Below are 23,638 nucleotides of genomic sequence, written 5' to 3' on the forward strand. Positions count from 1 at the left end.
ACTCTCCTACCATCTAAGGATTTCAAAAATAGAGAAGGCTTAAGGGAAAAAAAAGAGGCTTAGTGGTTTTTTTTTTTATTATGAATACAGTATCATGCAAAAACAGTGGCTACCAATACAACGTTTTCAAATATGTACCACAATTAGTGCACAGGACAATTAGTGACTCATGCAACTGTTGGGTACACAGAAAGCTAAATGTACTCACCTAGTGGGGCGCTATCTAGATCTGGATAAACAACAGCAGAAGGAAACAAAAAGGCAATACTCCAATCAAAACGAGTCCAACGTTAAAGCTCTCACATAGCACAAGATTACGTACCACACAGAATGGATGCTATAACGCAGCAAGGTTAGGTGTGCAGCGTAAAGGGAACGAAACTTGGTTAATCGTTTAAGGAACCTTAATAACTAATTCAGAAACTTTCTTAGTCTCCTGTATCCAACGGTTTAATAAGGTTAAATAACCTTGAGTTGGTAATCGCTTCTTGGAACGGCAATGAGTACTTTCCCCCAAATTTAATACACATGCCGATTAAGAGAGGGTATTTATTAAAAGCGTAGGTCAGTATAGCATCTATTCTAACCAGCCATAGAGGAAGGAGATATAGATACAATAATGTCCAGAAGGCAAAGCTACCATGCAACTCATCTAAGGGAGTTTAATCCAAATTACCTTGCAGCGCGTTGCCTAGCAACGCATCGAGCTCCGGGTTCAGCTCCGCCTTCTCTTTCAGCATATGGAACAGGAGCTGGTTCTGAGTTGCGCTCGTGATTTCTGTTTGCTTGAGTCGACCTTCCAGGACTTTAATCTGAGCCTCTTTCTGGGCAGCCTGAAGACCCTGAAACAATAGCCCCAAGAGCCAAATGTCTCCCACCTGGGAAAACAAAGCTCAGTACGTGAAGAAGACGTTGAAGCCGTGGACCCTGGCATCAGACCGACCTTACTACCAACCAGCTCCTCTAATTGCTTCATGCAGAGTCCTTAGAGAAGTTTCCCTGTGCACAAGATGCCAGCCTCCAGACTCTCAGTTCCTATAGGTGAAGTGCTATGGATTAACACCTACTTTGCTGGCACAAAGTGACTGTGAGAACACAGCCTAAGGGTCTAACAGAGGTCCAAGGCAGGGAGCAAGGGACTGGGCTGTCACCACCTTCACCAATTGGGAGTAAGTGTCCTACTGAGCAAATCAGTATTGCATTCAGAAGAGTAGGGTGCTACACTGTTTTCCTCAGAGTTTCTTCTGACCTGTATAAAACTAGTAGCAAGCCAATTGTGATACAAAATCTATTTTCTTGAGAACCCTTTGTTAAGACAAAATGGGCTCTCTTTCTTCTTTGTTCACTTGCTCTAATAAACAAGCGTAACAGAGCCATATTTATTATATTTTATCTAAGCTCTAAAAACAATTTTTTTCCCGTTAAGAATTTTATTCCTTCTGCCAAGAGGAGGGTCACCGGAGAGAGCCATGAAATACCAAATCAGTCGACTTAGGCTTTCAGGAATAGAAGAGTTAAATCTCACCTTATTGATGCCCATTGACAGGAAGTGATCTAGCAGGTACCGAGCTTCTGTCAGCGTGCAGGCATTGATGACAGCGGTGACATCCAATGTCTCCCCTTCTTCCTACATCAAATCGGTGTGTAACAATCATTACTTTAATCCGGATATATTTAAACAGAAGGCAGCAGGCCTGTATTTACTTGACAGTACTGGATGAGTCAATGAAACGGCTCAGAAAAAAATACAGCATGATCCCTACACTAAGAAACATGTGTTCCAGTCAAAAGCAGACACAGCTTGGCAGTTAAAGGTTCAAGGCAAGACATAATAAATGATACATGCGATATAATAAAGACTGTCCCAAGGTGAGTAGGGAAATCAGACTGGACCATACCTACTACATGCACACAACCTAAGAATCAGATTGAGTCAATGAGTAGAAAATACCTTCATACAAAAATTCAAGGGGGGGTCGGCAGCTAAGAGCACTGGCTGCTCTTCCAGAGGTCCTGAGTTCAATTCCCAGCAACTACACGGTGGTTCATGAGCATCTCTAAGGGCATCTGAGGCCCTCTTCTGACATGCGGCTGTGCACGCCGCAGAGCACACATACATTAAATAAATAATTTTTAAAAATGAAATAAGTAAAACTTCAAGTACTTTTAAAGATCTACAACACGAAAGTTCTCTTCCTTAATCTCTTAAATATCTTTAAGGACCCCGAGCATCCTGCCAACTCGTACTTCTGGAATCTGGGAGGTAGAGGCAGGAGGATCAGAGATTGAAGGTCGCTGTCATCTACACAGAGCCTGAGGACAGCCAGGGCGAGGGGCCTTCTCTCGAAAACAAACAAAGCCAAGGCAGACCTTCGCTTCCTCCATCTGCATGATGTTGGCCTGACAGTCAGCAATACTGTCGTTGATGTAATCTATGTTCGCGGTCAGGGACTCCATCTCCTCGCTGATGTTAACCAGGTTTTTATCTCCCTCTCCACTCTCCTTCGCTATCTTCTCTCTCCTTTTTGAAAGTTTCTCTCGCCTTTTCGTGAGCTCTTCCCGTTGCTATAGAAAAAACAAACAAACAAAACCAAAGTGGATTCGAAGAAATGACCTTCGTCTCTCAGACACGGTACAGCCAAGACAGAACGACACTGGAGACAGCATTCAATGCTTCCAAGGAGTCAGTGTGGGGGAGTAGATGAGAGGCCAGATCCCTTGGGTTCAGCCTCTATCTTAGAGAACCTGACCTAAGGCTGAACTCAAGTTAACCAACAGGCTGGTACCTAGCACCAGTTTCTAGGCTACCCCCACCCTTAACAAAGCCTACATTTAGCACCGGTTTCCAGGTTATTCCCCAACAAATCTGAACCTCCAAGTTACAAGGCTGCCTCGGACACGTCGCTGCTTAACAACCACCAACCAGGAGAACAGAAATTAAGTTTATGGTTTGGCTCCCAGCACCAGCCAATTATGTTAAAGGCCATAATGCACCCCCCCCCCCAATCTGATGTATACCAGGCTAGATACCCTCTTCTTGCCTCTATAAATGCTTGCCTATAACTGACCTCAGGGCCTCCTCTCATTCTCCTGCATCAGAGACAGCGGCGTGGCCCAAGCTCGAGCGTAAATAAAGAGACCCTAAAATGATCACACTGGATTCGCTCCTTGGTGGACCTTTGGGGTTCACTCACTACTAACGTTTCCCTGGCACAACGTAAGACAGACTGTCAGCTAAGGAGGCGTGTTGCTTCCGTTGCCCATACCCTGAGGAGTCTGTTCATGTCTGCCTCCATGTTGGAAATGGTCATCTTCTGCATGATGATCTCAGTCACCCGGCGCTCCAGCAGCTGCCACTTCATGCGGGCCGTCTTGGAAGTGAACACCCGGCCAGTGAATCCTTTCCTCTGATACCTTTTCCTGTAGTCATTTACAGAGACAAACATAACTACCCATGCCTTTATTCGGTTGCGCACACCCAATAATGACGCCTGTTCCATTTATACAGCATTCATTTATGAACGCCCACAAGGATTGTAAAGGCGGGGAGGGGATAAGAATCAGTAGGACCTGGTGCCATTCGTTGTAGGGGTTGGTAACGCCTGGACTCTTGCCACCGGAATCCTCATTTTCTGCTGGGTGCCTGGCCGTGAGGCATCGGCTTCCCCTGAAGTCACGCTGGAACCTGCGTCTGGGGTGGGGCTCTCGGATGAGCTCAGCTTCCGAGTAACTTTTCCCGCTACCTTATCAGACATGGGCCTCACTTGTCTACGGAGAGCTGTAACCTGCAACGGCATCAGGGTTGGTCGAGTCTCTGTCTGTACAAGGGACGTTACGGGTGTCGGGTAGAAGGGTGGACAATTTGCCAGTCACGTGCAAAGGCCCAGGGTTAATCCCTAGCACCACAAGTTAAGGAATGAAAAGAAGGAATACATCATTTATCCCAAAGCAAAAAAAACGGTAAACCTGTTCACTGTACCTCTTCAGTTTTGCGCCGCAGAACCACTTCTTGATTTCTTTTCTGGGCTTCTAGAAGTCTAAGTTGATGCTATAAGTTAAGATGCGATATGATGAAACATCCCCCGCTGAACCACAGTAGGTCCTACTCTGACGCTAAAACACTTCCTCTTACTGCCAAAAAAATACAGGTTCTTAGCATAAGCTGGGTTAACAATCTTGTATCCATCATTCGATATTGCTACTTTAATAGGACAAGCAGAGATGCCGAAACAGCCATCTCTAGGCTGATGGGATGACTCAACATGCGAACGGAATGACCTGAGTTCAGTCCTCCAAACTACGAGGTGGAAGGAGAGCGATGGCTCTTGAATGTTGTCCTCTGACAGCCACACTTGCGCCATGGCTTATGAGTGCCCAAAGGTTAAGAATATCAAATGAAAAAACAAAAACAAAAACAAAAAACAAGCCCATGAAACATTTTACAGACGTTTTCCATTGGATCATTCTGAGACACAAACGGGAAGAGATATGGCTATTTTCAAGAGCCTTTTTCGATACACATAATAATTAAAGTTGCTTCAAACCCAGGGAAAAAACATAGGCTGTCCAATGAGTACTTGATAGTAACTTGGGTGTAATGGTTACTTCTTCTCAACGTGACACAAGTTTGAGTCACCAGGGGATGGGAGCCTTAACTGAGAGGTTGTTCCCATAAGTCTGTCCTGTGGGGCACGTCTGTTTTGTTTTATTTTTAATTGACACGGGAGACCCTAGTCTACTGCAGGCAATGTCACCCCTGTGCAAGAGGTTCTGAATTGTATAAGAAAGCAGGCTGAGCAAGCCATGGAAAGCTAGCCAGTAAGCAGCGTTTCTCCATGGTGTCTGCTTCAGTTCCCACCTTCTATTACCAAGCAATCTTTTTTTTTTCCTACTTATAAATGAGATTAAAGTGAAGGTTCTGTGCCAGCAAAATCCCTCAGTGGCAAAGGCGCTTGCGGCCAAACTCGACGACCTGAGTTCTATCCCCAGGACATACATGGTAGAGGACGAGAACTATCTCCACAAGGCTGCCCTTTGACCTCCATTTGAGAACCCTGTCACTTGTACACCTACCTGCCTCCCTCTCCCTCTCCCTCTCCCTCTCCCTCTCCCTCCCGTCCCCCTTCCCCCTTCCCCTCCTCTCTGCAACCAAATGCAATAAAAAAGTAAAGATTTTTAACTACTTTTTTGTGATTTAAACTACTTTTCAAAATCTGAATTTATGAAAGTAGAATTCTGAAGGTGAAGACAAAAGTGTTTCCAGTTCTCAGAAAAAGTATCCTCTGGTTTATCATGGGCAGGGGACATATCCTTGTGTCCATCCCTCGCCATGAGTCCGCCCTAAACTTTTATCCTGAATTATAATCCACATATCATAATAAAAGTCATTTTCTATAACCAGCCCTCAAACCCATCCTTAAGTATAGTTAGAAAACTTTCCACTACTTATATAACGCTCCCGTACAAAGTGGGTGCTCTTATCGAACCGAGGGATTCTCTTGTACAAAGCGGGGCACTCTCATCCAACAGAGGGATTCTCTTGTACAAAGCGGGGTGCTCTTATCCAACAGAGGGATTCCCTTGTACAAAGCGGGGCACTCTAACAACAGAGGGATTCCCTCATACAAAGCAGGGTGCTCTTATCCAACAGAGGGATTCCCTCATACAAAGCAGGGTGCTCTTATCCAACAGAGAGATTCCCTCATACAAAGCGGGGTGCTCTCATCCAACAGGGGGATTCCCTCGTACAAAGCGGGGCGCTCTCATCCGACAGAGGGCCTCACTCACATCTCGTTTGCGCTGATCCTTTTTGAGCTGAGCGATTTCCCGGTTCCTCCTGGATTCTGTCAGCCTGGCCTTCTCTTGCTCTTCTTTCATCTGCTTCATTAGGCGAACCTGAAGGTATGGATGGATAGTACTGAACACCGCTCCAGTACCAGATACATCCGGTAGATCTCACAGACGGGAGTTCTCTCGTTCCAAATACTTTATACGGAAGCACAAGGCGTCCACTCCGCCTTTCAGCGGAGGACCGTTTCGGGTAACCTTACCTCCAACATACTTTTGCTAAATTAAGTAGTGCTCTACAACGCAGATTTGGTGCTCACCATCAGTAGCCGGGTGAGCCTGAACAAGTTATATAACCTCTGTAGGCGCTGACTTTCTCACCTCTAATGTCCTTGTGTTCTGTGAAGACTCAACCGGTTGCTACCCGAAAGTGCTTATACCAGATCCTGGTACAGGGAACAAACCTAATGAATATGGTTACCGCTATCACGGCAACTGCACAGCACAATTTGCTCACGTCTTACAGCAGGTCCATGTGGTTATGTTATGGACACTACTTGACGTTGGTGCAAGATTTAGAACGATCAATTCCTGCACAGAACCTGATGCAGGCATCCACACAGAGCTCCTCCATGTGTGGGGAGGACACACCAAACTGTAGCTACCAGCTCTTGGTGAAGGAGAGTGAGGTCGGAGAGACAGACCAGGGAGCATCCGCTACCATCTTGAACTGGCCGTAAATATCACGGGCTACTTTTGTATCAGCTCAGGAAACAACCACAATAACGGTTCTGTCTCAAGCTACCCAACCCCGGGGCCATCGGAGCAGAACAGGAGCAGCCTCGGTACCTTGGTTTTCTTCATTTCTGTGACGTCTTGCTGCAGTTTCTTGAGCTGCTTTTCGTACTGAGACTGGTTTTTGAGCAGCCTGGCGTGCTCCTTCTGGGCTGTCTGCAGTCGCTGAAGCTCTTTGTTCATAGCGTGCAGCTTCTTCTCGTATTCGCACTTCACCTTTTTGGCTTTTTCCTCAGAGTAGGACTCCACTGAGCCTGGGGGGGGCGGGGCAAGGGAAGAAATGCAGGGCTTTTGAGACACAGACTTTATTTACAGACTCGGAACTCCCGGTACCTGGGACACGATGGTGCCTGAGCCCTTCTGCCTCAGGAGTCCTCGCTCTACTCAAGTCGTTTACCGACGGCTAGGCTTGCTTTCTGGCTCGACCGCCCTGAGTAAGGAGTGAGCCTCTGCGGAAGACCCACCTAGGTTCTGGAGAACCTGGTCCCTCTCCAGCTGTGTGTCCCGGATCTTATGCTGAAGCATCATCAGCTTCTCCTCATACTGCTTCTTCAGTGTCTGCAGGCGCTTCTGGCTGTTCTCTAGTTCGTCAATCAGCTTCTGCTTGATCGCAATTTCGCACGTGATGTTTGCTAGGTCAGCCTGATAGTTAGCTAGTCACAGAAGATAAAAACAAAAAGACCGGAAGTGGGCTGAAGGATCGTCATCGTCGTCTCACAAAACAAGAATGTAAAGCCATTATCTACATTCAAGTAGTCACTCAGCAACCTTGTGGGAAAATTTCTGGACATACCGTAGTCTAAAAAGACAGACTGTTCACACCGCTGACAGCAGGTACTGCCTACACTAAAATAAATGTGAAAGTCATAGTGACCAAATCTAGCACAGAAAGGAACATCTGTCCTGCCTAGAGCATGCCTGAGTCTAGTGTGGTCTTACAGGTCATGAAAAGTGCTTTCATTGGCAATAAAATAAAAAATGTTGAGTTTTCTATCAAAACCTAAACAGCTTCCCAATCTGATTTTTCTCCCTCCGTGCTAAGGGGCAGGTACCTTTTTCATCTGATTCGGAATCTGATTCATCAGAGCTTTCTTCTCCTTCGATGTCATCTTCTTCCTCGTCTTCCTCTTCCTCATCTTCCTCATCCTCATGGTCACTCGCTTCTTGATTCTCATCCTAAAATGGGAAGCATTAACAGTACAATACTGGCAAGCAAATCTCAGTCAGAGAGATCCTGGAGTATACATCACAGAAGCACAGGGCTCTGTGTGTGTGTATGTGTGTGTGTGTGTGTGTGTGTGTGTGTGTGCGTGCGCATGTGTGTGCATGTTCATGTGTGTGTCTGTGTGTGCATGCTCATGTGTGAGTGTGTATGTGTGTATGTTCATGTGTGTGTGTGGTATGTCTGTGTGTGTATGCTCATGTGTGTGTAGATACATGCTCATATGTGCATGTATGTGTATGCTCATGTGTGTATGTGTGTGCATGTTCAGATGTGTGTGTGTCTGTGTGTTTGTGTGTGTGAGTGAGGGTGTGTTTATGTTCCAGTGTATATGTATGCATGTTTGTGTGTGTGTGTTTATGTTCCAGTGTGTGTGTGCATGCTCATGTGTGTGTGTGTGTGTGTATGTGTGTGTATGTGTGTGGATGCTCATGTGTGTGTGCATGTTTGTGTGTGTGTATGTTTGTGTGTGTATGTTTGTGTGTGTGTGTGTATGTTTGTGTGTGTGTGTGCATGGTCGTGTGTGTGTGTATGTGTGTGGATGCTTATGTGTGTGTGCATGCTTGTGTGTGTGTATTCATGCTCGTGTGTGTATGTGTGTGTGTGTGTGTGTGTGTATGCTCATGTGTGTGTGGGGGGGGAGGGTGTTCACTAACGCTTATACGTGCAGACACAAGAGCAAGATGTCCAGTGTCTTCCTCTAACATTTTCCACAATATTCTCTTCAGCAGGGACTGTCACTGAACCTGAACTTGCTCTTTTGGTCAGGCTGGCTGGTCAGCGAACTCCCAGAAACTAACTGCCCTGACACGCCAGCCCAGGTGCCAGGCCCTTTCACACGGATACCAGGGGATCTCAGAAAGCCCACACGCCTGTACCTGTCAAGTGCGTTTACTCACCACGCCACCTCCACAGACACTGAATTTTGCTTCTCTTTAGTTCAAAAAAGTCACTCACAGAGTCTCAGGTTCTTATGCAATAACTTTGCCTTTTAAAACAAATTCCTTATCTCTCTCGGTACCCTATCTGCACGTGCATACCACACAGTTTTCACAAATCACGACGCTGAGATTTGTCAGTACCTAAACGTTCACAACTGAGGAGGAAAGTCCTCGAGCGAGGAAGCCGTGGCTAGGGTAACACCGCCCTTCCGTTCGCACAGTGACTGCGGTTTGTGCTCACGGTGCGGTTTGTACTCACCACGTCCACCTCACTGCTTTCTTTCTCTGAGACGCCCTTTTCTTCTTTCTTCTCCTGGTCAGGGTCTGCATTATTCTCTTTCCCAGCGACACTTTAGAAAACAGAAAGAGAAAGGAATATGAGTTAAGGACAAAGGGAAAGTCTTTATTTTTTTTCCTCCCCTCAGATTTAGTTTTTAAAACAACAATTTGTACAAAAAATAAATAAATAAAAAATAAAAGGAAAGAAAAGCTAAGCCAGGCTGCCCTGTCTGACAATTAAAGAAAAGCAGATATGACCACTTGACCAACCAAGTAAAATTTTCCCATAACTGAAGAAAGTTTAGCTTCTAAAGATGCTGACAGGTCACAGAGTAAAGTACTGGGTCTAAAGAGACAGCAAGCTTACATCGTAGGAGCGGCCAGTTCACTACAATGCACTACAGTGTGAACGAAAAAGAATCCAAAACAGAAAGTTTGGGTTCCCTATCTAAACTCAGGAAAACTTGTCTCATCTGAACACAATTGTTCTTGTCAGTATCCTGATCATTTTAAAGGTTCAAAAGCCACTATGCTCACAGTGAGTCTGCCTCCACGGGCTGTACCCATCATTTCTGCTTTCCGTTTTGTGGTCCCTGCCCCCCCCTCCTCCTTAGGACATTTGCACAGCACAGGGTGATTTCCCATCATATCCTCACAGTGGGTCTTTGATTCCAAAAACTGAAGTTTGGGCTGCCCTCCAACTGAACAAGAAATTCTAGGGTCTACCACAAGCTTTCACCATAAAAACCTGACGACTTCTCCTCCAGCTACCTGATGCCTACAGACATAACCACACGGTGGTGTGAGACGACAGTCAGAACTAAACTCGCTCAGCCCTGGGAGTCTTAAGGGAAGGTGGCCGAGTACAGTGAGTGAATTTGAACCCAGATCACTCTGCTCTTTCTTGGGTTCACCCTGCATGACAAACTGTGCACAGAAGTTACACTTCAGCTCACTGGACTCCGGCATCTATGCAAGTTAGTCTTCATATAACAAATCTTAAACAGCCCGTACGGTTTGTGTTACGGTGGAATTTTAAAATCTTTAGGATTAAAAAAGAACATTCTAATAAAGCAATATTTCCAAACAAAACCCCTCTAGAGAGAGCTTTGCAATCGTCACCCTTTTCCATTAAATAGTCTGTTTCATTAAAGAAATTCCTGGGGATACTGGGGCCTGTTTCTAGGTTATAGGTAAATAATTTGACCTCGTTTGGGCCATGTTATTATTAAACTCTAACATTTAACTCCAGTCCATATTCTTACGTATATTTTTATACTCAGAACAATAAGAATATAAGTGATTTTTTTCCCTCATAGGTACTTTCCAGTTTTGTTTATTTGTGTGACTATTTATTGGATCTGTCATTCTCACTGAACTAAATGTCTCTTGAGAATAAGAGTCACATGTATTTGGCTTATCATTCAATTAACTACCCAGGGCCTACACATCATAAGCTACACTACTGCTTATTAAGTAAGTCAATCCCTCTGAGTTACACAAATGCTTGTGTCTCAGTAGCCCTGCACGTCTCACACACCTTAACTTAGAGTGGGGAAGTTCGATTTGGATTATAAAGATACACAGAACACAGTGTCGGCCTTTGCAGGAAGAAGTAAAAGCCAATAAGAAAGGCAGTAGAGTCAAATAAACTGCAGTAGACTTCCATGGATGCCATTAGGTCACTGTACTAGAGGAAAATAAACGGGCGGGGGGGGAAAGCTAGGAACCCTTCTGAGTGCACGGTTATGACAAACCCGATCACATTAAAAGGCCAGTAATGCACATCCGAATACTACTGTGCCAGAGGCTGGGCCAAGATTTAAGACTCTAGGAGGATATGTGGGAGAGAGGAAGCACGTTTCTCATTAGGTCTCCTCCTCCTCCTTACTTATGACCGGTGTGGTATTCAACCTCCACCATAGCTGACTCTAATATAATTGTATCTTCTAAAATCCCTTTTCTTGGAATTGCGACCACCCTACTTTATTTGGCTATCTGACTAACATACTTTCCTGCTTCCTCAATATCCAGTCTAGTGAACGTTATCACTGACTTATATCTCCAATCATAAATCCTCTTTGTACTCTAACACAGAAAAAGAAAATCAACATCGTAGCTGTGTCGTCACATGCTTCCGAGAATCACCTTCAAAGTTAAGTTGCTACTTTAAAGTTAAAGGTGATATTAATATTGTATCTCAGGCATTCGATTTTTTTTCTTTGCTAAATGCAAACAAATTGATATTCCAAATAGCTAGCTAAAGAATAATGGACCGTAATTAAAGTTATACTTTCTTTTTTTATAAACTCAGGATCTTGGGTACTAGAAGGAACATAAAAAATTGATATGTTCATCTGGCGAATAAAAGAGAAATTGTGGCCCTGAGACGTGTTCCGCAGAAGGGACTAAGAGCAGAAGGGCTGGCTCTCGGGGTGAAACACAGCCCCAGGAACTCGGTACAGACAGTCAGGCTCCATCTCTGTCCGACTGCGTCAGATCTTCACATCAGGGAAACGGATACTGATGACTGAGACACGGTCCACTAAACTGCCCTGCTTCTGCTGTCCCGTGTGATCCCATGAAAGTCAGAAGCAGCCCGGACTTATATCTCCATATATATCTCAAGGGCTGAATAATTTAACGTGGCAACATGTCCCCACCCATAAATTTAAAGGTTCGTCGTATTCTGCGCTTTCTAAATAGAAGAAATGTTGCATTTATAATTTTTTGATTTTTCTGATAAGTATATGTTGTCCTAAATTAATGACACTTAGTTGAGCTCTGGCGTGAGCTACAAGTGACTGTAATTACATGCTGGTTACAGAAATTCTTTTTAAGTTATAAGCTCACAGAGTACATGCTCAGAATCTACACTCAATATGGCAGATGGAGTAAAACTAAGGGGAAATGTATCATAAACTAATTTGTGATTGAATATACTTAAAGTAAATCAGTCGTTTAACCACGGGGAACAAGTTCTCAAGCTTCAACTTTCAGTAAGAGATGATCTGAAACATAGAGCTTCTGGGCTGACTGCGTTTGTTTTAAAACTACTTAACCAGCTCGGTTATATGATTTGGCGACTTGTTTAGAACGCTCTATAGATAAAGGTTCTTGCACCACACCAACGTCCACTTCTCTAAATAGATAGTCATACTCAGGGGTGGGTCCATGTTACGGATATCAGCAATTCGCTCCTAGGTTTTAAATGGAAAAGGGGAAACTGCCCACATTTTAATGTCCACTTGGAATACGTTTGAAAAGTTAAAAACGTTTTTTTTTTTTTTGTTTTCTGGTTTGAAGTTCAGAGTTCCTTGTCCATCTGGCTTTAAGAGGGCCACAGTTCCTTCTGCCCTTTTTACCATTTCGATGCTTCCTACAACTTGCAGCACTAAGGAATGGATGCGTCTACCCACGCACTGGCATTTGCTACAACCAAAAGACAAGCGCTGCCCAGCGGATGATTCCCACTCTGCTCACACGCTCCCCCTAAATATGGAAATACAGAAATGCCGGCTGTGGTTTGAAGGTTCATTTACTTTGACTAAAAAGGGTTAAGCAATAATCATTCTTCTCGCAGTTTATTTGAACGTTAGCGAAATGGCTTGCGCTTTAATTCAGGTGCCTACAGGGTTAAACTTATACACTTCGACTTTTCTGCTATTTCTATGAAAGTCGCTACTTCAAGGAGAAAACAACTACTCTAGTCTCAAGCAATCTACAACGCTATATAGCACATTTTCTTGCAAATGGAAATTAAATATTTAAATGACATTTTAATTTAAAAAATAAACAAAAACCAAAAAAAAAACCTGGGAAATATTCCAACCTTCTTTCTTCTCGACTGCTTTCCTCAAGTTTCTGTAGCCTTCAAAATCACGAGGCACAGTATGGGAAGGCCAAGCCAATGAAGGGCAAACCAGACAGTAAAAGCAAAAGTGGTAAGAAGAGAAATGGTTCATGAGCTCAAAGACGTTAAAATAAATCTTAGAGATATCATTAAAGGACAAATACACAGTAAAAAGGCAATACATTCTCTAGGAATACAAAACAGAAAATTCATAGTATTACATCTAAGAAAACAACCACAGATAACCCGTGGAAGTTCTTTAATAGCAAAATGCGGCCTCCATCATAGGAGTCGACAAATCTTGTTGGGATGCTATTGCTATATTTAGCCAGAAATTTATCAATTTTAAAATTTTCCCCCAATGGTAAAGCCCACTTTCAATAACATCCTCTTCCTTTTAAATCCTTCAGAAGACTTTTAATGTATCATGAAAAGACCTTTATTAAGTAATGCCTTTATACCACAATGATCATACCAATACAACATACAAGTTACTACTTTAAGAACCTCATTTGTTCTACCATACATAAAATCATCGCTAAATCTAAACTTAGAAACTCATATGAAAATTATATGAGATGGCATTACAGACGAATGAATGTGAGCGTTATACGATCGATGAGAGAAAGGAAAAAAATCTTGTTAAAGATAAAAATCTCAAGGTTGGGAGTAGGATTTCACTACTCAGGCAAAGGGGGGGGAGATAAAATGGGGGCTTTAGTACTTTCCATTAGTAAGGTTGTTCTTTAACCAGAATAGTAAAAACAAAACAGAACAAAAAGAACAGATATAGGTTTCAAACTCTAACGTAAATGATATCCAATATCCAACGCTAGGAATCTTTACTCAATGGAATGTACTATATGTGAATATTTGTCACGCAGACAACAGAGATGTGCTAGGCTCTGATTAGGCACATTGCAATCTGCACACAGCGTACTCTGTCTAGAACCCCGCAAATCTTTTTGGAATCATTCATATTTAAAACAATTAGAGACAGAGTTGAGTTATAAACGATTAAGTCAAGTTCTCTTTTAATCTCACGATCTGTAGTTTCATGTGATTTCTATTTCTTGGGCTGTGGTTGTCTCTTACAACCTGTTTATGTAGTGCTATGATAACATGAGACTAGCCGTCTGAGGGAAAAGTTCTACAGAGAGATGTTCACCAGGGATCAGAGAGTCAGGCACAGTGACTAGAAAAAGGAAAACTGCACACAAAAAGATCTGTGTTCCCGAAGTTTCCACCCACCACCGTTCAGTGCAAGTAGAGGGGTCTGAAAGACCCGACGAGCTCTGTATCCTGGGTCATCCAAAGGCATCAGATGAAATGTGTGAGTGGTAAATTTCCTTTATCTATATACACAAAACAACGCGCTCCCCCAGCCCCCAGATCAGTGTAATCCAAGCTTGTGCTGACGCTAAGGAACTACAATGCTTAAACTATATAATATGGCCTACCAGTAAAAATCAAAACGTTCTATGATTATCATTACAATTGCTGTTTTTGCTGCTGCTGAAACCCTTCTTTTTTTGTGTTTGCTTTACTTCAGGCCTTTGACTAAGATGGGAATTCGTTTAAATTTTTAAGACAAGAATTTATATTACATAATCCTAAAAGTTACTTGGACCTAAATGTGACTAGTGAAACGCTTTTTGTTTAGGTTTCCTTAGTGTGTGTGTGTGTGTGTGTGTGTGTGTGTGTGTGTGTAACCGTGTGAGTACGAACATGTGTGTGCATGCGTGTCTGCATGTGTGCAGGTGTGTGTGTTCGTGTCTGTGTGTGTATGTAACTGTGAGAACACATGTGTGTGCGTGTGTTTCTGTCTGTGTGTAACTGTGTGTGTGTAACTGTGTGAGTACGTGCATGTGTGTACATGCGTGTCTGCATGTATGTGCGTGCATGTGTGTGTGTGTGTGTTCGTGTCTGTGTGTGTGTAACTGTGTGCGTGTGTGTGTAGTTGTGTGAGTGGGATGTGCCCATAGGAGCCAGAGGACACTCCCAGGAGGTAGTTTTCTCCCTCAGCTGAGGGTTCCGGGGACTGAACTCAGGTCTCCAGGCTTGTGAGCAAGCATTTCATATGTGTTTGTTTGCTTCAATACTGAACCGTCTCAAGCAGCCCAGGTTTTGAGAAGACTCGTCTGTAGAACAAGACTAATTTCATTAAGTTCTATGAACTTCATGTGCGGTGCCGAGAGTCACACACTGGCTCTCCAGACTTTCATATGGGTATGGTACACGAAATAAACATTTCAATCACACAGACCACCCACGTATGTGTTTGACAGAGGCACGGGGGCATGCGTGTGAAATGTGCTCAATCAAGCGCTCACCCGGCGCTCTGTGAGCGAGCGCTGGCTTCAGAAACACCGGATTGGTTTTCTCATGGCAATCTTTTACTCATCCAGCTGGCTGATTATGCTCACCAATGTTTTGCCCCACGTGCGTGTGAAGTACATGCTTCCCTCATCTGGGTCGTTTGAGAAGACGCTGTGATTAGCATGCCTCACTATCTCCTTCGTACACTGCCTGGGTCAATCCAGAAGAGCAACGTGAAACGACTGCTTTGTTTCCCTTACAGTGGGTGGAGTTCCAAGATAAATGGACCAGGACAAATAGAACAACTATTTTCCACGAGTAATGTTTTTCTACTGAGTGCTTATTAGCATGCATTTTCATGAAAGGAGTCTGAACCAGAGGTACAGGGTGCCTGGAGCCACTATAAAATATATAGAAAACATGTGATTAGGATCCCTATTTATTTTTTGTGATGGTTTGAATAGGCTTGGCCTAGGGAGTTGACACTATCAGGACGTGTGGCCTTGTTAGAGTAGGTGTGGCCTTGTTGGAGGAAATGTGTCACTCTTGGGGTAGACCCTCCTCCTACCTGCCAAGAGGCTATTCTTCTAGTATCCTTCAGATGAAGGTGTAGAACTCTCAACTCCTCCCTACACCACACCTACCTGAACGCTGCCATATTCCTGCCTTGATGAAAATGGACTGACCCTCTGAACCTGTAAGCCAGCCCCAGTTAAATTTCATCCTTATAAGAGTTGTCTTGGTCACGGTGTCTGTTCACAGCAGTAAAACCCTAAGATATTTTTCATATTTCATATCTAGCAAGTTACTAATGCATTATCTAAATTTCATTTAAAGTGGAAAGGGCAGACTCAGCTTAGGACCCTGAAAAACACACTCCTGCTTATGGTTGCTTACCCATGAACACAAAGTGCCTGGGCCCTTCAAAACGAGTCCCGCCATCTCCTGAAGTGAATTTGGCAAGTAAACCATAAGCCCTTCATTCACGCACAAGGCGAACATTCATTTCCACAATCCTGTGGTCCTCAGTGTAATGCAGCTGTCCTCTGTCATGGAAAGCTAGGCATGACCTATGTCCTACCGTTGCTGACATAGGCATGAATGGTACCCATGAAAACACTACTAGCTCAAGAATCCAATGGCCCCCAGTCATCCTGTGTAACTTGTTTGAAGTAGTTTATCTATTCTTTTCTACCTTAAAGACACAAGGCCAGGTTAGCCTAACAGGTCTAAGTTTTAATCACTTTATCAACCCTACTGTTCAAGGAGGGAGTGTCTTGTTTTCTAAATACTTGTTTTTAAGTAAACTGAACAAAACAGCCGGTAAAATGTCTATAATGTTCCAAAGACTCCCTGTAGCAAGACAGTGGAAAAGAAGTTGGCTTGGCCTCCCTTTGAATATCTAGCCCCAAGGATTGAATTGAGTTTCGGTGGCATGCTCGAGCACATTCTTTGTAAGTCACTGGATGGCACTACAGCATCCATAGATAAATGTGAATGAAATTGGAGTATTTAACCACTCACACATTACAAATGGTCAAGTTTTCAGTTTTTCCCTTTTCTTTTCCCAGCTGACTTTGGCGGGGAAGGATATTATCAGGCGCAGGCGGGTTCACCGCAGTGGTGGGATGCTAAATAATTCCCTGAGAGGTTCCAGAGAACCGGAAACAACAGGAAGGGCTTAGGTACAACCAGATTAGAAACCCTGCGGGGAAATATTTAGAGGCCAAATGAGATTCCGATGGATTAGTCAGCCCTCAGTTGATCTGTCTCGGAGCAGGGTTAGAACGCCTCATTGACTATGCAGTTCTATGAGGAAATGGGAAGAGGGAACGACACGCTGTTACTGACAATGGGACACGGAGGCTTCGCGCGAAAGCGAGATGGATGGAGTGCAAAAGCGGCAAGGTGAAAGAGCGACATGATAAAATCTAATTACTGTCACAGGCTAGGCACTACTCATTACTACACACTTACAGCTAAACTTACTTCTCATATAAATATATATGATATATATATACATATATATCACTAGAACAACTATCACTGTAACTGTAAGCTAACTTAAATGTCTTCTCACATATTCGGAGCTGTACGACAAGACTGCATACATGCTGCTACTTCAGATTAAACGTCCTGTAACAGAAAAACGTTCATTTTTATAATACTACCTCTTCTTCTTCCTCTTCTCCTTCCTCTTCAGCTTCTCCAAATCTTTCTTCGCCAGATCTATAATTTCGATGGTTTCTTTGTCTGAAGACAGTATGGTCGACGAGAAAGCGGACGACGCGCTGAAGAAAGGAGATCTCGCCGTGGCTCTGGTCAAGCTCTTCCGAAGGTTCTCGTTCACTGCCTCGCTTTCTAATAATTTTGCCCTGATGGAAAAAAAAAGTATCTTTAAGTAGAAACTTTTTTTTATGACAGAACATTTTTAAAAATCGCTATGTTGACATCACGAAGCTTCCTTTCTAGCGCCGAGCTCCGGGACACGGCTGTGTAACCATCAGCTCCGTGCACAAAGGGAACACACCCACCTCAGCCTATAGGTCATACTTTTCTATAGTTTCAATGTAGCACAAAGCCTGGGCACAGCAAGTTGAAGATGAAAGGAAAATATAATAAACCATCGACCAATAATACATATTTTAGACTCTATTGCATAACAAACAGCAGGCAATGTATTGTAATTTTGTTGCATTTCCAAGGCTTGCATGCATTTGGTAGGGGCTGAAACCTTGAGGGCTTCACTTCCAAAGGCTGCAGCACATGGACAAAAGCTGCTTTTCTATAGGCTAGAGAGGGGATGCGTCTTTCTCCCTCTCTTCGCACTCCTCGTGGAGCACATAAACACACGTGCTGCTGCCGAGGCGTTATGATTGGAAGGAGGAAGTATTCGACGTCCCAGGGAAGGAGCAGAATCCCGGCTTAGATTTCATCAGACACTCACTGGGTCTGGCCTGATGATCAGGCTCTAAAAGCCCTGACTCTTCCCCAGGTAAACAGGGATTAAAATAGTATCCACAGGGTTGCTAGGAGAACCAATTATGTAATGAATTTAAAATGTGCCAATCCATAACCATAACTGAAAATAATAACAATTCTAATAAAACTTAGAAATGTCATTATCCAACAGTAGTAAAATAAATTAATTATAAACACAAGGTAGTGCTGAAGAAACCTGGAAACAAATCACCAGAAAAACGCTTCACATTAAAAAAAAGTGCTCATGATGCACAGTTGTATTTCAAAGAAGAGATAGGCTGGAGAGATGGCTCAGTGGTTAAGGGCACTGACTGCTCTTCCAGAGGTCCTGAGTTCAAATCCCAGCAACCACATGGTAGCTCACAACCATCTGTAATGGGATCTGATGCCCTCTTCTGGTGTGTCTGAAGACAGCTACGGCATGCTTATATGTAATAAATAAATAAATCTTATATTTAAAAAAAAGAACAGATAGATGAAACACACACACTTATGAAAATGTACTACTGAGAATAACTGAAGAAATAAAGCAAAATGTTCTCAGCTCTGGAAACAGTAGAAATGTAACAGACTCCTTGTCTATTTTCTCACAAAAGTTTTAATATTCCCAAATTCAAGGGTTAAGTGGTGATTGCTTCGTTTTATTAAAAGGTCACTCCGATGATTTCGTAACTTGAAAAATAAGATTTTAAGTAAACTGCGATACATTCAGACTAATTTCTCTTAGCTTAAGGAGTTGCGAATAAACTTCACGAGAATGAACTTTGACAGAAGTACGGATGAAAAGAGGATTGGTAGGCGAAAACAAAGCTTGAAAAGTTGAGCTACGTGACACCCTGGAACTGCACAGCACCCTGCAGAGTAAGAATCTTCGGAGGCCTCTGTTTCACTCAAGCCCGTACTAACTTTGTGAGGCTTGCGAGCATTATCTTTTCTTATAGACGGACACGGTGAAACCCAGAGAGGGCAGAGAGCAAACGCGTCAGGGTAAAAGGAGCCTAAACATCAATACAGGCACTCATATCTGAATTCAGAGTTCACGCACGATTCAATATGTCAACTGTTTTTACAGGGTGCATCACAAACCTGGAGCTCTAGGACACTAGTCTTCAGGGCTGGGACACATCTAATTAAAGAGCCATCAAAACCATGTCAAAGTTGGGAATATGAAACTAAGTATTAACCCATCCAAGGAAAGGGTTTGACAACTGACAGGACTCGGCCTGAGTCATCTCTGTCCCATAAAAGCCTCAAAGAAAAGCTTTTCTTATTGGTTATTTTATTTATTTACATTTCAAATGTTATTCCCTTCCCAGTCCCTCCATCCCCCATCCCCTCCCCCTGCCTCTATGAGGGTGCTTCCCCACCCGCCCACCCACTCCTGCCTCAGTGCCCTAGCATTCCCCTATCCTGAGTTATCTAGCCTCCACAGGACCAAAAGGCTCCCTTTCCACTGATGCCAGATAAGGCCATCCTCTGGTACATATGCAGCTGGAGCCATGGGTCACTCCGTGTGTATGCTTTGGACAGTGGTTTAGTCCCTGGGACCAATGGAATGTCTGCTTGGTTGATATTGTTGTTCTTCCCATGAGGTTGCAAATCCTTTCAGCTCCTACAGTCCTTGCCCTAAGGTCCCCCATTGGACTCAGTCCAATGTTTGGCTGTGTGCATCTGCATTTGTATTGGTCCGGCTCTGGCAGAGCCTCTCAGGGGACAGCTATACCGAGCTCCTGTCAGTAAGCCCTTCTTGGCACCAGCAATAGTGTCTGGGTTTGGTGGCTGCATATGGTCTGATCCCTAGGTGGGGCAGCCTCTGGATGTCCTTTCCTTCAGTCTCTGCTCCATTCTTTGTCCCTGCATTTCCTTTTGATTAGTATTTTTGAGGTGGGTGGGTGGCCCCATCCCTCACCTGGAGCCATGCCTGACCTCTGGTTATGGTCTCTTAACTGTGAAGTGGAGGTACTACGTGCTGCTTTTAGTCTCTAGGAGTGGAGATCATACTGGCGGTTTCCTAGGAAATAATGAGGCAGTCGTGTCATTTGGCCAACGGTGAGACCAAGGTTTGCACGCAGCTTTAGAATAACAGGGCGGAGGAGTGCAAGCCGACCACAGGCACCAGAAAACACAAGCAGCGGCAACCACTGGCCAGAAACCAGGGAGAAAAGGAGGTGAAGAGTGAAAACAGGCGGCCCACAAATGGAGGAGGACTTTCAGAAACCAAGAGAGCAGCTGGTTCTCCCAGCAAAGTAAATAAGGGGTCTACAAAAGTGAGGACAGATTGGTCTGAGAATAAATTCTAGACCGCTCAGGGAGGAGCACTCCTGGTCAGAGTAGAGACTGACTGTTTAGGCTGGATGCTGTGCAGAACCGGGACACTGTTCCTAAAAACCTCTGTCACATACGGTATTAAACTCTCTCTACTAGACGGTGGCCTCTTTATGCTGTGCCTGTCTCCCATCCATAGCAGCCTCTCTCAAATGTGAGCATCTGCAGGTGTCTACTGAAATGCAAATGCTTGTACAAGAGAAGGCCTGGATCTCAGTGGATCTCGTAATAGCTAAAGAAGGAGAAGGGAACAGGAAGAAATAGGAGGTTCAAAAAGCTAAAGATGATTCGGAGACCTGGGTCTGTTTCCGGGTTGATGGTAAAAATCCACAGGCATGAAAAGGGTTAAGGATGACATCACCAGCATGGAGAACACCTGCCTGTCCTATACTTTGGGTTTGGGGATGTCCAATGAAGACCTGGCAATAGCAGTAAAAGAAGAGAATGTGGAAAGGTAACAGAGAAGGGAGACAGGGGAAATTAGCTTTGGAATATGATGTTCTGGGAAAGCCAAGGGTCTGGTTCTCTAATGACCACAGGCTCGAAATAGCAACACTAACAGCTCATGAACATTCGTCCCGGCACACAGGAATATTATGAGCACTGCAAAAACTGACATGCATTACATAATTTAGAAAGCCATACCTGAGATCTTCGATTTCTTTGATGTAACTGTGAATCATATTACTAATCTCTTCATTCCCTTCACCTGCAAGACAAAATATGAAATGAAAATTTTTATTTTAAAACTGAGACTCCCCAGTATTGGAAGTATAGTTCAATGACTTAGCACTTGCCTGGCCATGCATGAGGGCCTAATTCGGAAAAGTTAATGTCAAAATAAAGCACAATTCCTACAACAAATTTCCTACCTTGAGTTACGTGAACAGATCATGAAAGAAAATATTGCAAAGGGCACATTTCGTTTATATAGGAATTTATTGATTTTTCAAAATTGGGTATTTAATTTAAAATTAGAGTTTGTATGTCAAAGTCCAGCATTTCAACTCCGACTATTTGCAGTAAATAATCAACATAAAGAATGTTTCAGTTCAGTCCCCAGCTCCGAAAAAAAAAAAAAAAAAAGAATGTTTCATGTTGGGGTTGGGGATTTGGCTCAGTGGTAGAGCGCTTGCCTAGCAAGCACAAGGCCCTGGGTTCGATACCCAGCTCCGAAAAAAAAAAAAAGAATGTTTCATGTCCTTCAGAAGTTAATCTCCCCCTGACCATACCCTAAACACGTACCTGCTCGGGCAAGAACTTGGTTGGCCTGCTCACTGACAAGCTGCGTGATTCTGGCCCTCAGCGCATCAACGGTCTCCTGCATGGCTTTTATTCTTACACGTAGATTATTATTTTCCGTCTGGAGCATAGCATTCTCATGAAACATGTCGTTGATGCTTTCTACGCCTTCCTCATCGATGATTCTTTTACCCTTGAAAAGAAAAATCACCACCCCACCACCCCCCGTTGGTTAATACAGGCCTTAAGTACACAAGAGTTTTCTTTAAAGACACCCCAAGATCACACAGTTCTATAACCAACAGCCTTTTTATCTACCCAGCCCCAAGGCAAAATAAATCCATTCCCTTCGACTCCAATCTTTCACGGCGCATTAGTCAGAAGAATTATAGACTGGGTAAGGAGCCTTTTGAAGAATTCTAGACAGTCTGGCTTCCCGAGGACTCCCTCCAAGGCTAATACATGCATCTGCTCCAAAAAGGTCAAGACTGTATTCAGGACACAGGAGCCTTCGCTCAGTCAGGGGAGGCCGTCAGCGCTTTGAGCTTACTGTTTTGTATTCCATGAGCTCCATCTGAAGCCGCGTGATCTCACTTCGGAGAGCATTGATTTGCTGACTGGCTCTGTCTTGATTGACCATCACCTTGTTCTTAATATTTCTAGCTCGGTTGGCGTATTTCAGAGTGTTTAGTGTCTCCATAAAATCCCGGTCTGAAGGGCTGACACACGCTATCATGATTGTTTGGCTGAAAGTGACAGATAACAATTAGTTGTAGAAACAAAAGCCAATACTGAAATGCACATTTTCAAGTTCCTGCCATTTAAATAGCATCTTCTCTTGAAGATTATTTTTTAAAAAATTGGTGTTACTAACTTACAAATCAAGTCAACTTTAAAAGCCTTCCTGATTTAAGACCATCTTAACAGAAGGCTTTTGTTTACTTAGGTAAGGCAGGAGAGAAAGGACACATACGTTCTTTGATTCATAATATCTTGACAATGTATCTCTCGATTCTATTAAACTTTTTGAGGCAGGGCACACAATAATTCCATTATCATTTTAACTATAAATATAGCACGTTGAAAAACTAATTTCGGGCTGGGGAGATGGCTCAGTGGTTAAGAGCTCTGACTGCTCTTCCAGAGGTCCTGAGTTCAATTCCCAGCAACCACATGGTGGCTCACAACCATCCGTAATGGGGTCCGATGCCGCATTCTGGTGTGTCCGAAGGCACCTACAGTGCACTCATTCATTTTATATATATATGTATGTATGTATATATATATATGTATATATATAGATATATATAGATATATATATGCACATACAAACAAAGGACCCAATTTAATGGCAATTGGTCCTAATCAGTAATCTAATTGTTTCTTTTCCCCCTGGAATCTCAACTGTGTCCTACTGGGCCTTTTTAGAAGGATGTTGTTACCAGTTGTTGAGGAAGCTGAAGCTGATGCAGGAGGATAACAAGTACAAAACAACCTGGACAACAGTGAGACCTTATCTCAAAAACACAGCAAATTGAAAGGTCAAATTCTGTATCTTCTCTCCTCTTACTAATTTTTTTTTTGAGACAGGGTCGCACTGTATGTCCCTGGATGACCTGGAACACAGCTACAGAGCCAGCCTCGAACTCACGGAGATCTACCGGCACCTGCCTCCGGAGCGCCGGCATTAACGGATGAGCTACCATACCGGCTCTCCCTCATTCCTTTGAGCATTCTGTCAGCGAACACCCCACTCGGCTGTACTTTTCCTCCTCTGCCTCTGGCACCGTTAGAACTTTTCCTCCTTATCCAGTACATGAGCACCTTCATGAATGTTTTACCTACTTCAGACACTAAATGAGAGGGCCCATCAAGTTTAGTTCTTCAAGGTAC

At 43.6% G+C, this 23,638-nt stretch overlaps 1 protein-coding gene across 29 annotated transcripts in view; it reads right to left on the minus strand.

The window, feature by feature from the left end:
* The window catches only part of Kif21a (kinesin family member 21A), a 116,516-nt gene that overhangs the window by 29,018 nt on the left and 63,860 nt on the right, over positions 1-23,638 (minus strand). For 9 of the 29 annotated variants that reach the window (XM_039078881.2, NM_001371538.1, XM_063263353.1 and 6 more), the window contains exons 8-24: positions 22,296-22,491; positions 21,749-21,938; positions 21,149-21,212; positions 17,368-17,571; positions 12,857-12,895; positions 9,005-9,095; positions 7,635-7,758; positions 7,047-7,235; positions 6,637-6,836; positions 5,788-5,895; positions 3,980-4,048; positions 3,571-3,785; positions 3,267-3,420; positions 2,371-2,565; positions 1,526-1,627; positions 677-842; positions 209-229 (exon numbers count right to left, since the gene is read on the minus strand). In XM_039078881.2, the coding sequence (XP_038934809.1) occupies positions 209-229; positions 677-842; positions 1,526-1,627; positions 2,371-2,565; positions 3,267-3,420; positions 3,571-3,785; positions 3,980-4,048; positions 5,788-5,895; positions 6,637-6,836; positions 7,047-7,235; positions 7,635-7,758; positions 9,005-9,095; positions 12,857-12,895; positions 17,368-17,571; positions 21,149-21,212; positions 21,749-21,938; positions 22,296-22,491 (2,327 nt within the window). The remainder of the gene's footprint in view (positions 1-208; positions 230-676; positions 843-1,525; positions 1,628-2,370; positions 2,566-3,266; positions 3,421-3,570; positions 3,786-3,979; positions 4,049-5,787; positions 5,896-6,636; positions 6,837-7,046; positions 7,236-7,634; positions 7,759-9,004; positions 9,096-12,856; positions 12,896-17,367; positions 17,572-21,148; positions 21,213-21,748; positions 21,939-22,295; positions 22,492-23,638) is intronic. The other 20 variants (XM_063263359.1, XM_063263349.1, XM_039078887.2 and 17 more) reach the window with 3 other exon arrangements.

The sequence above is a fragment of the Rattus norvegicus genome, chromosome 7 (assembly GCF_036323735.1).
Source record: "Rattus norvegicus strain BN/NHsdMcwi chromosome 7, GRCr8, whole genome shotgun sequence".
NCBI lineage: Eukaryota > Metazoa > Chordata > Mammalia > Rodentia > Muridae > Rattus > Rattus norvegicus.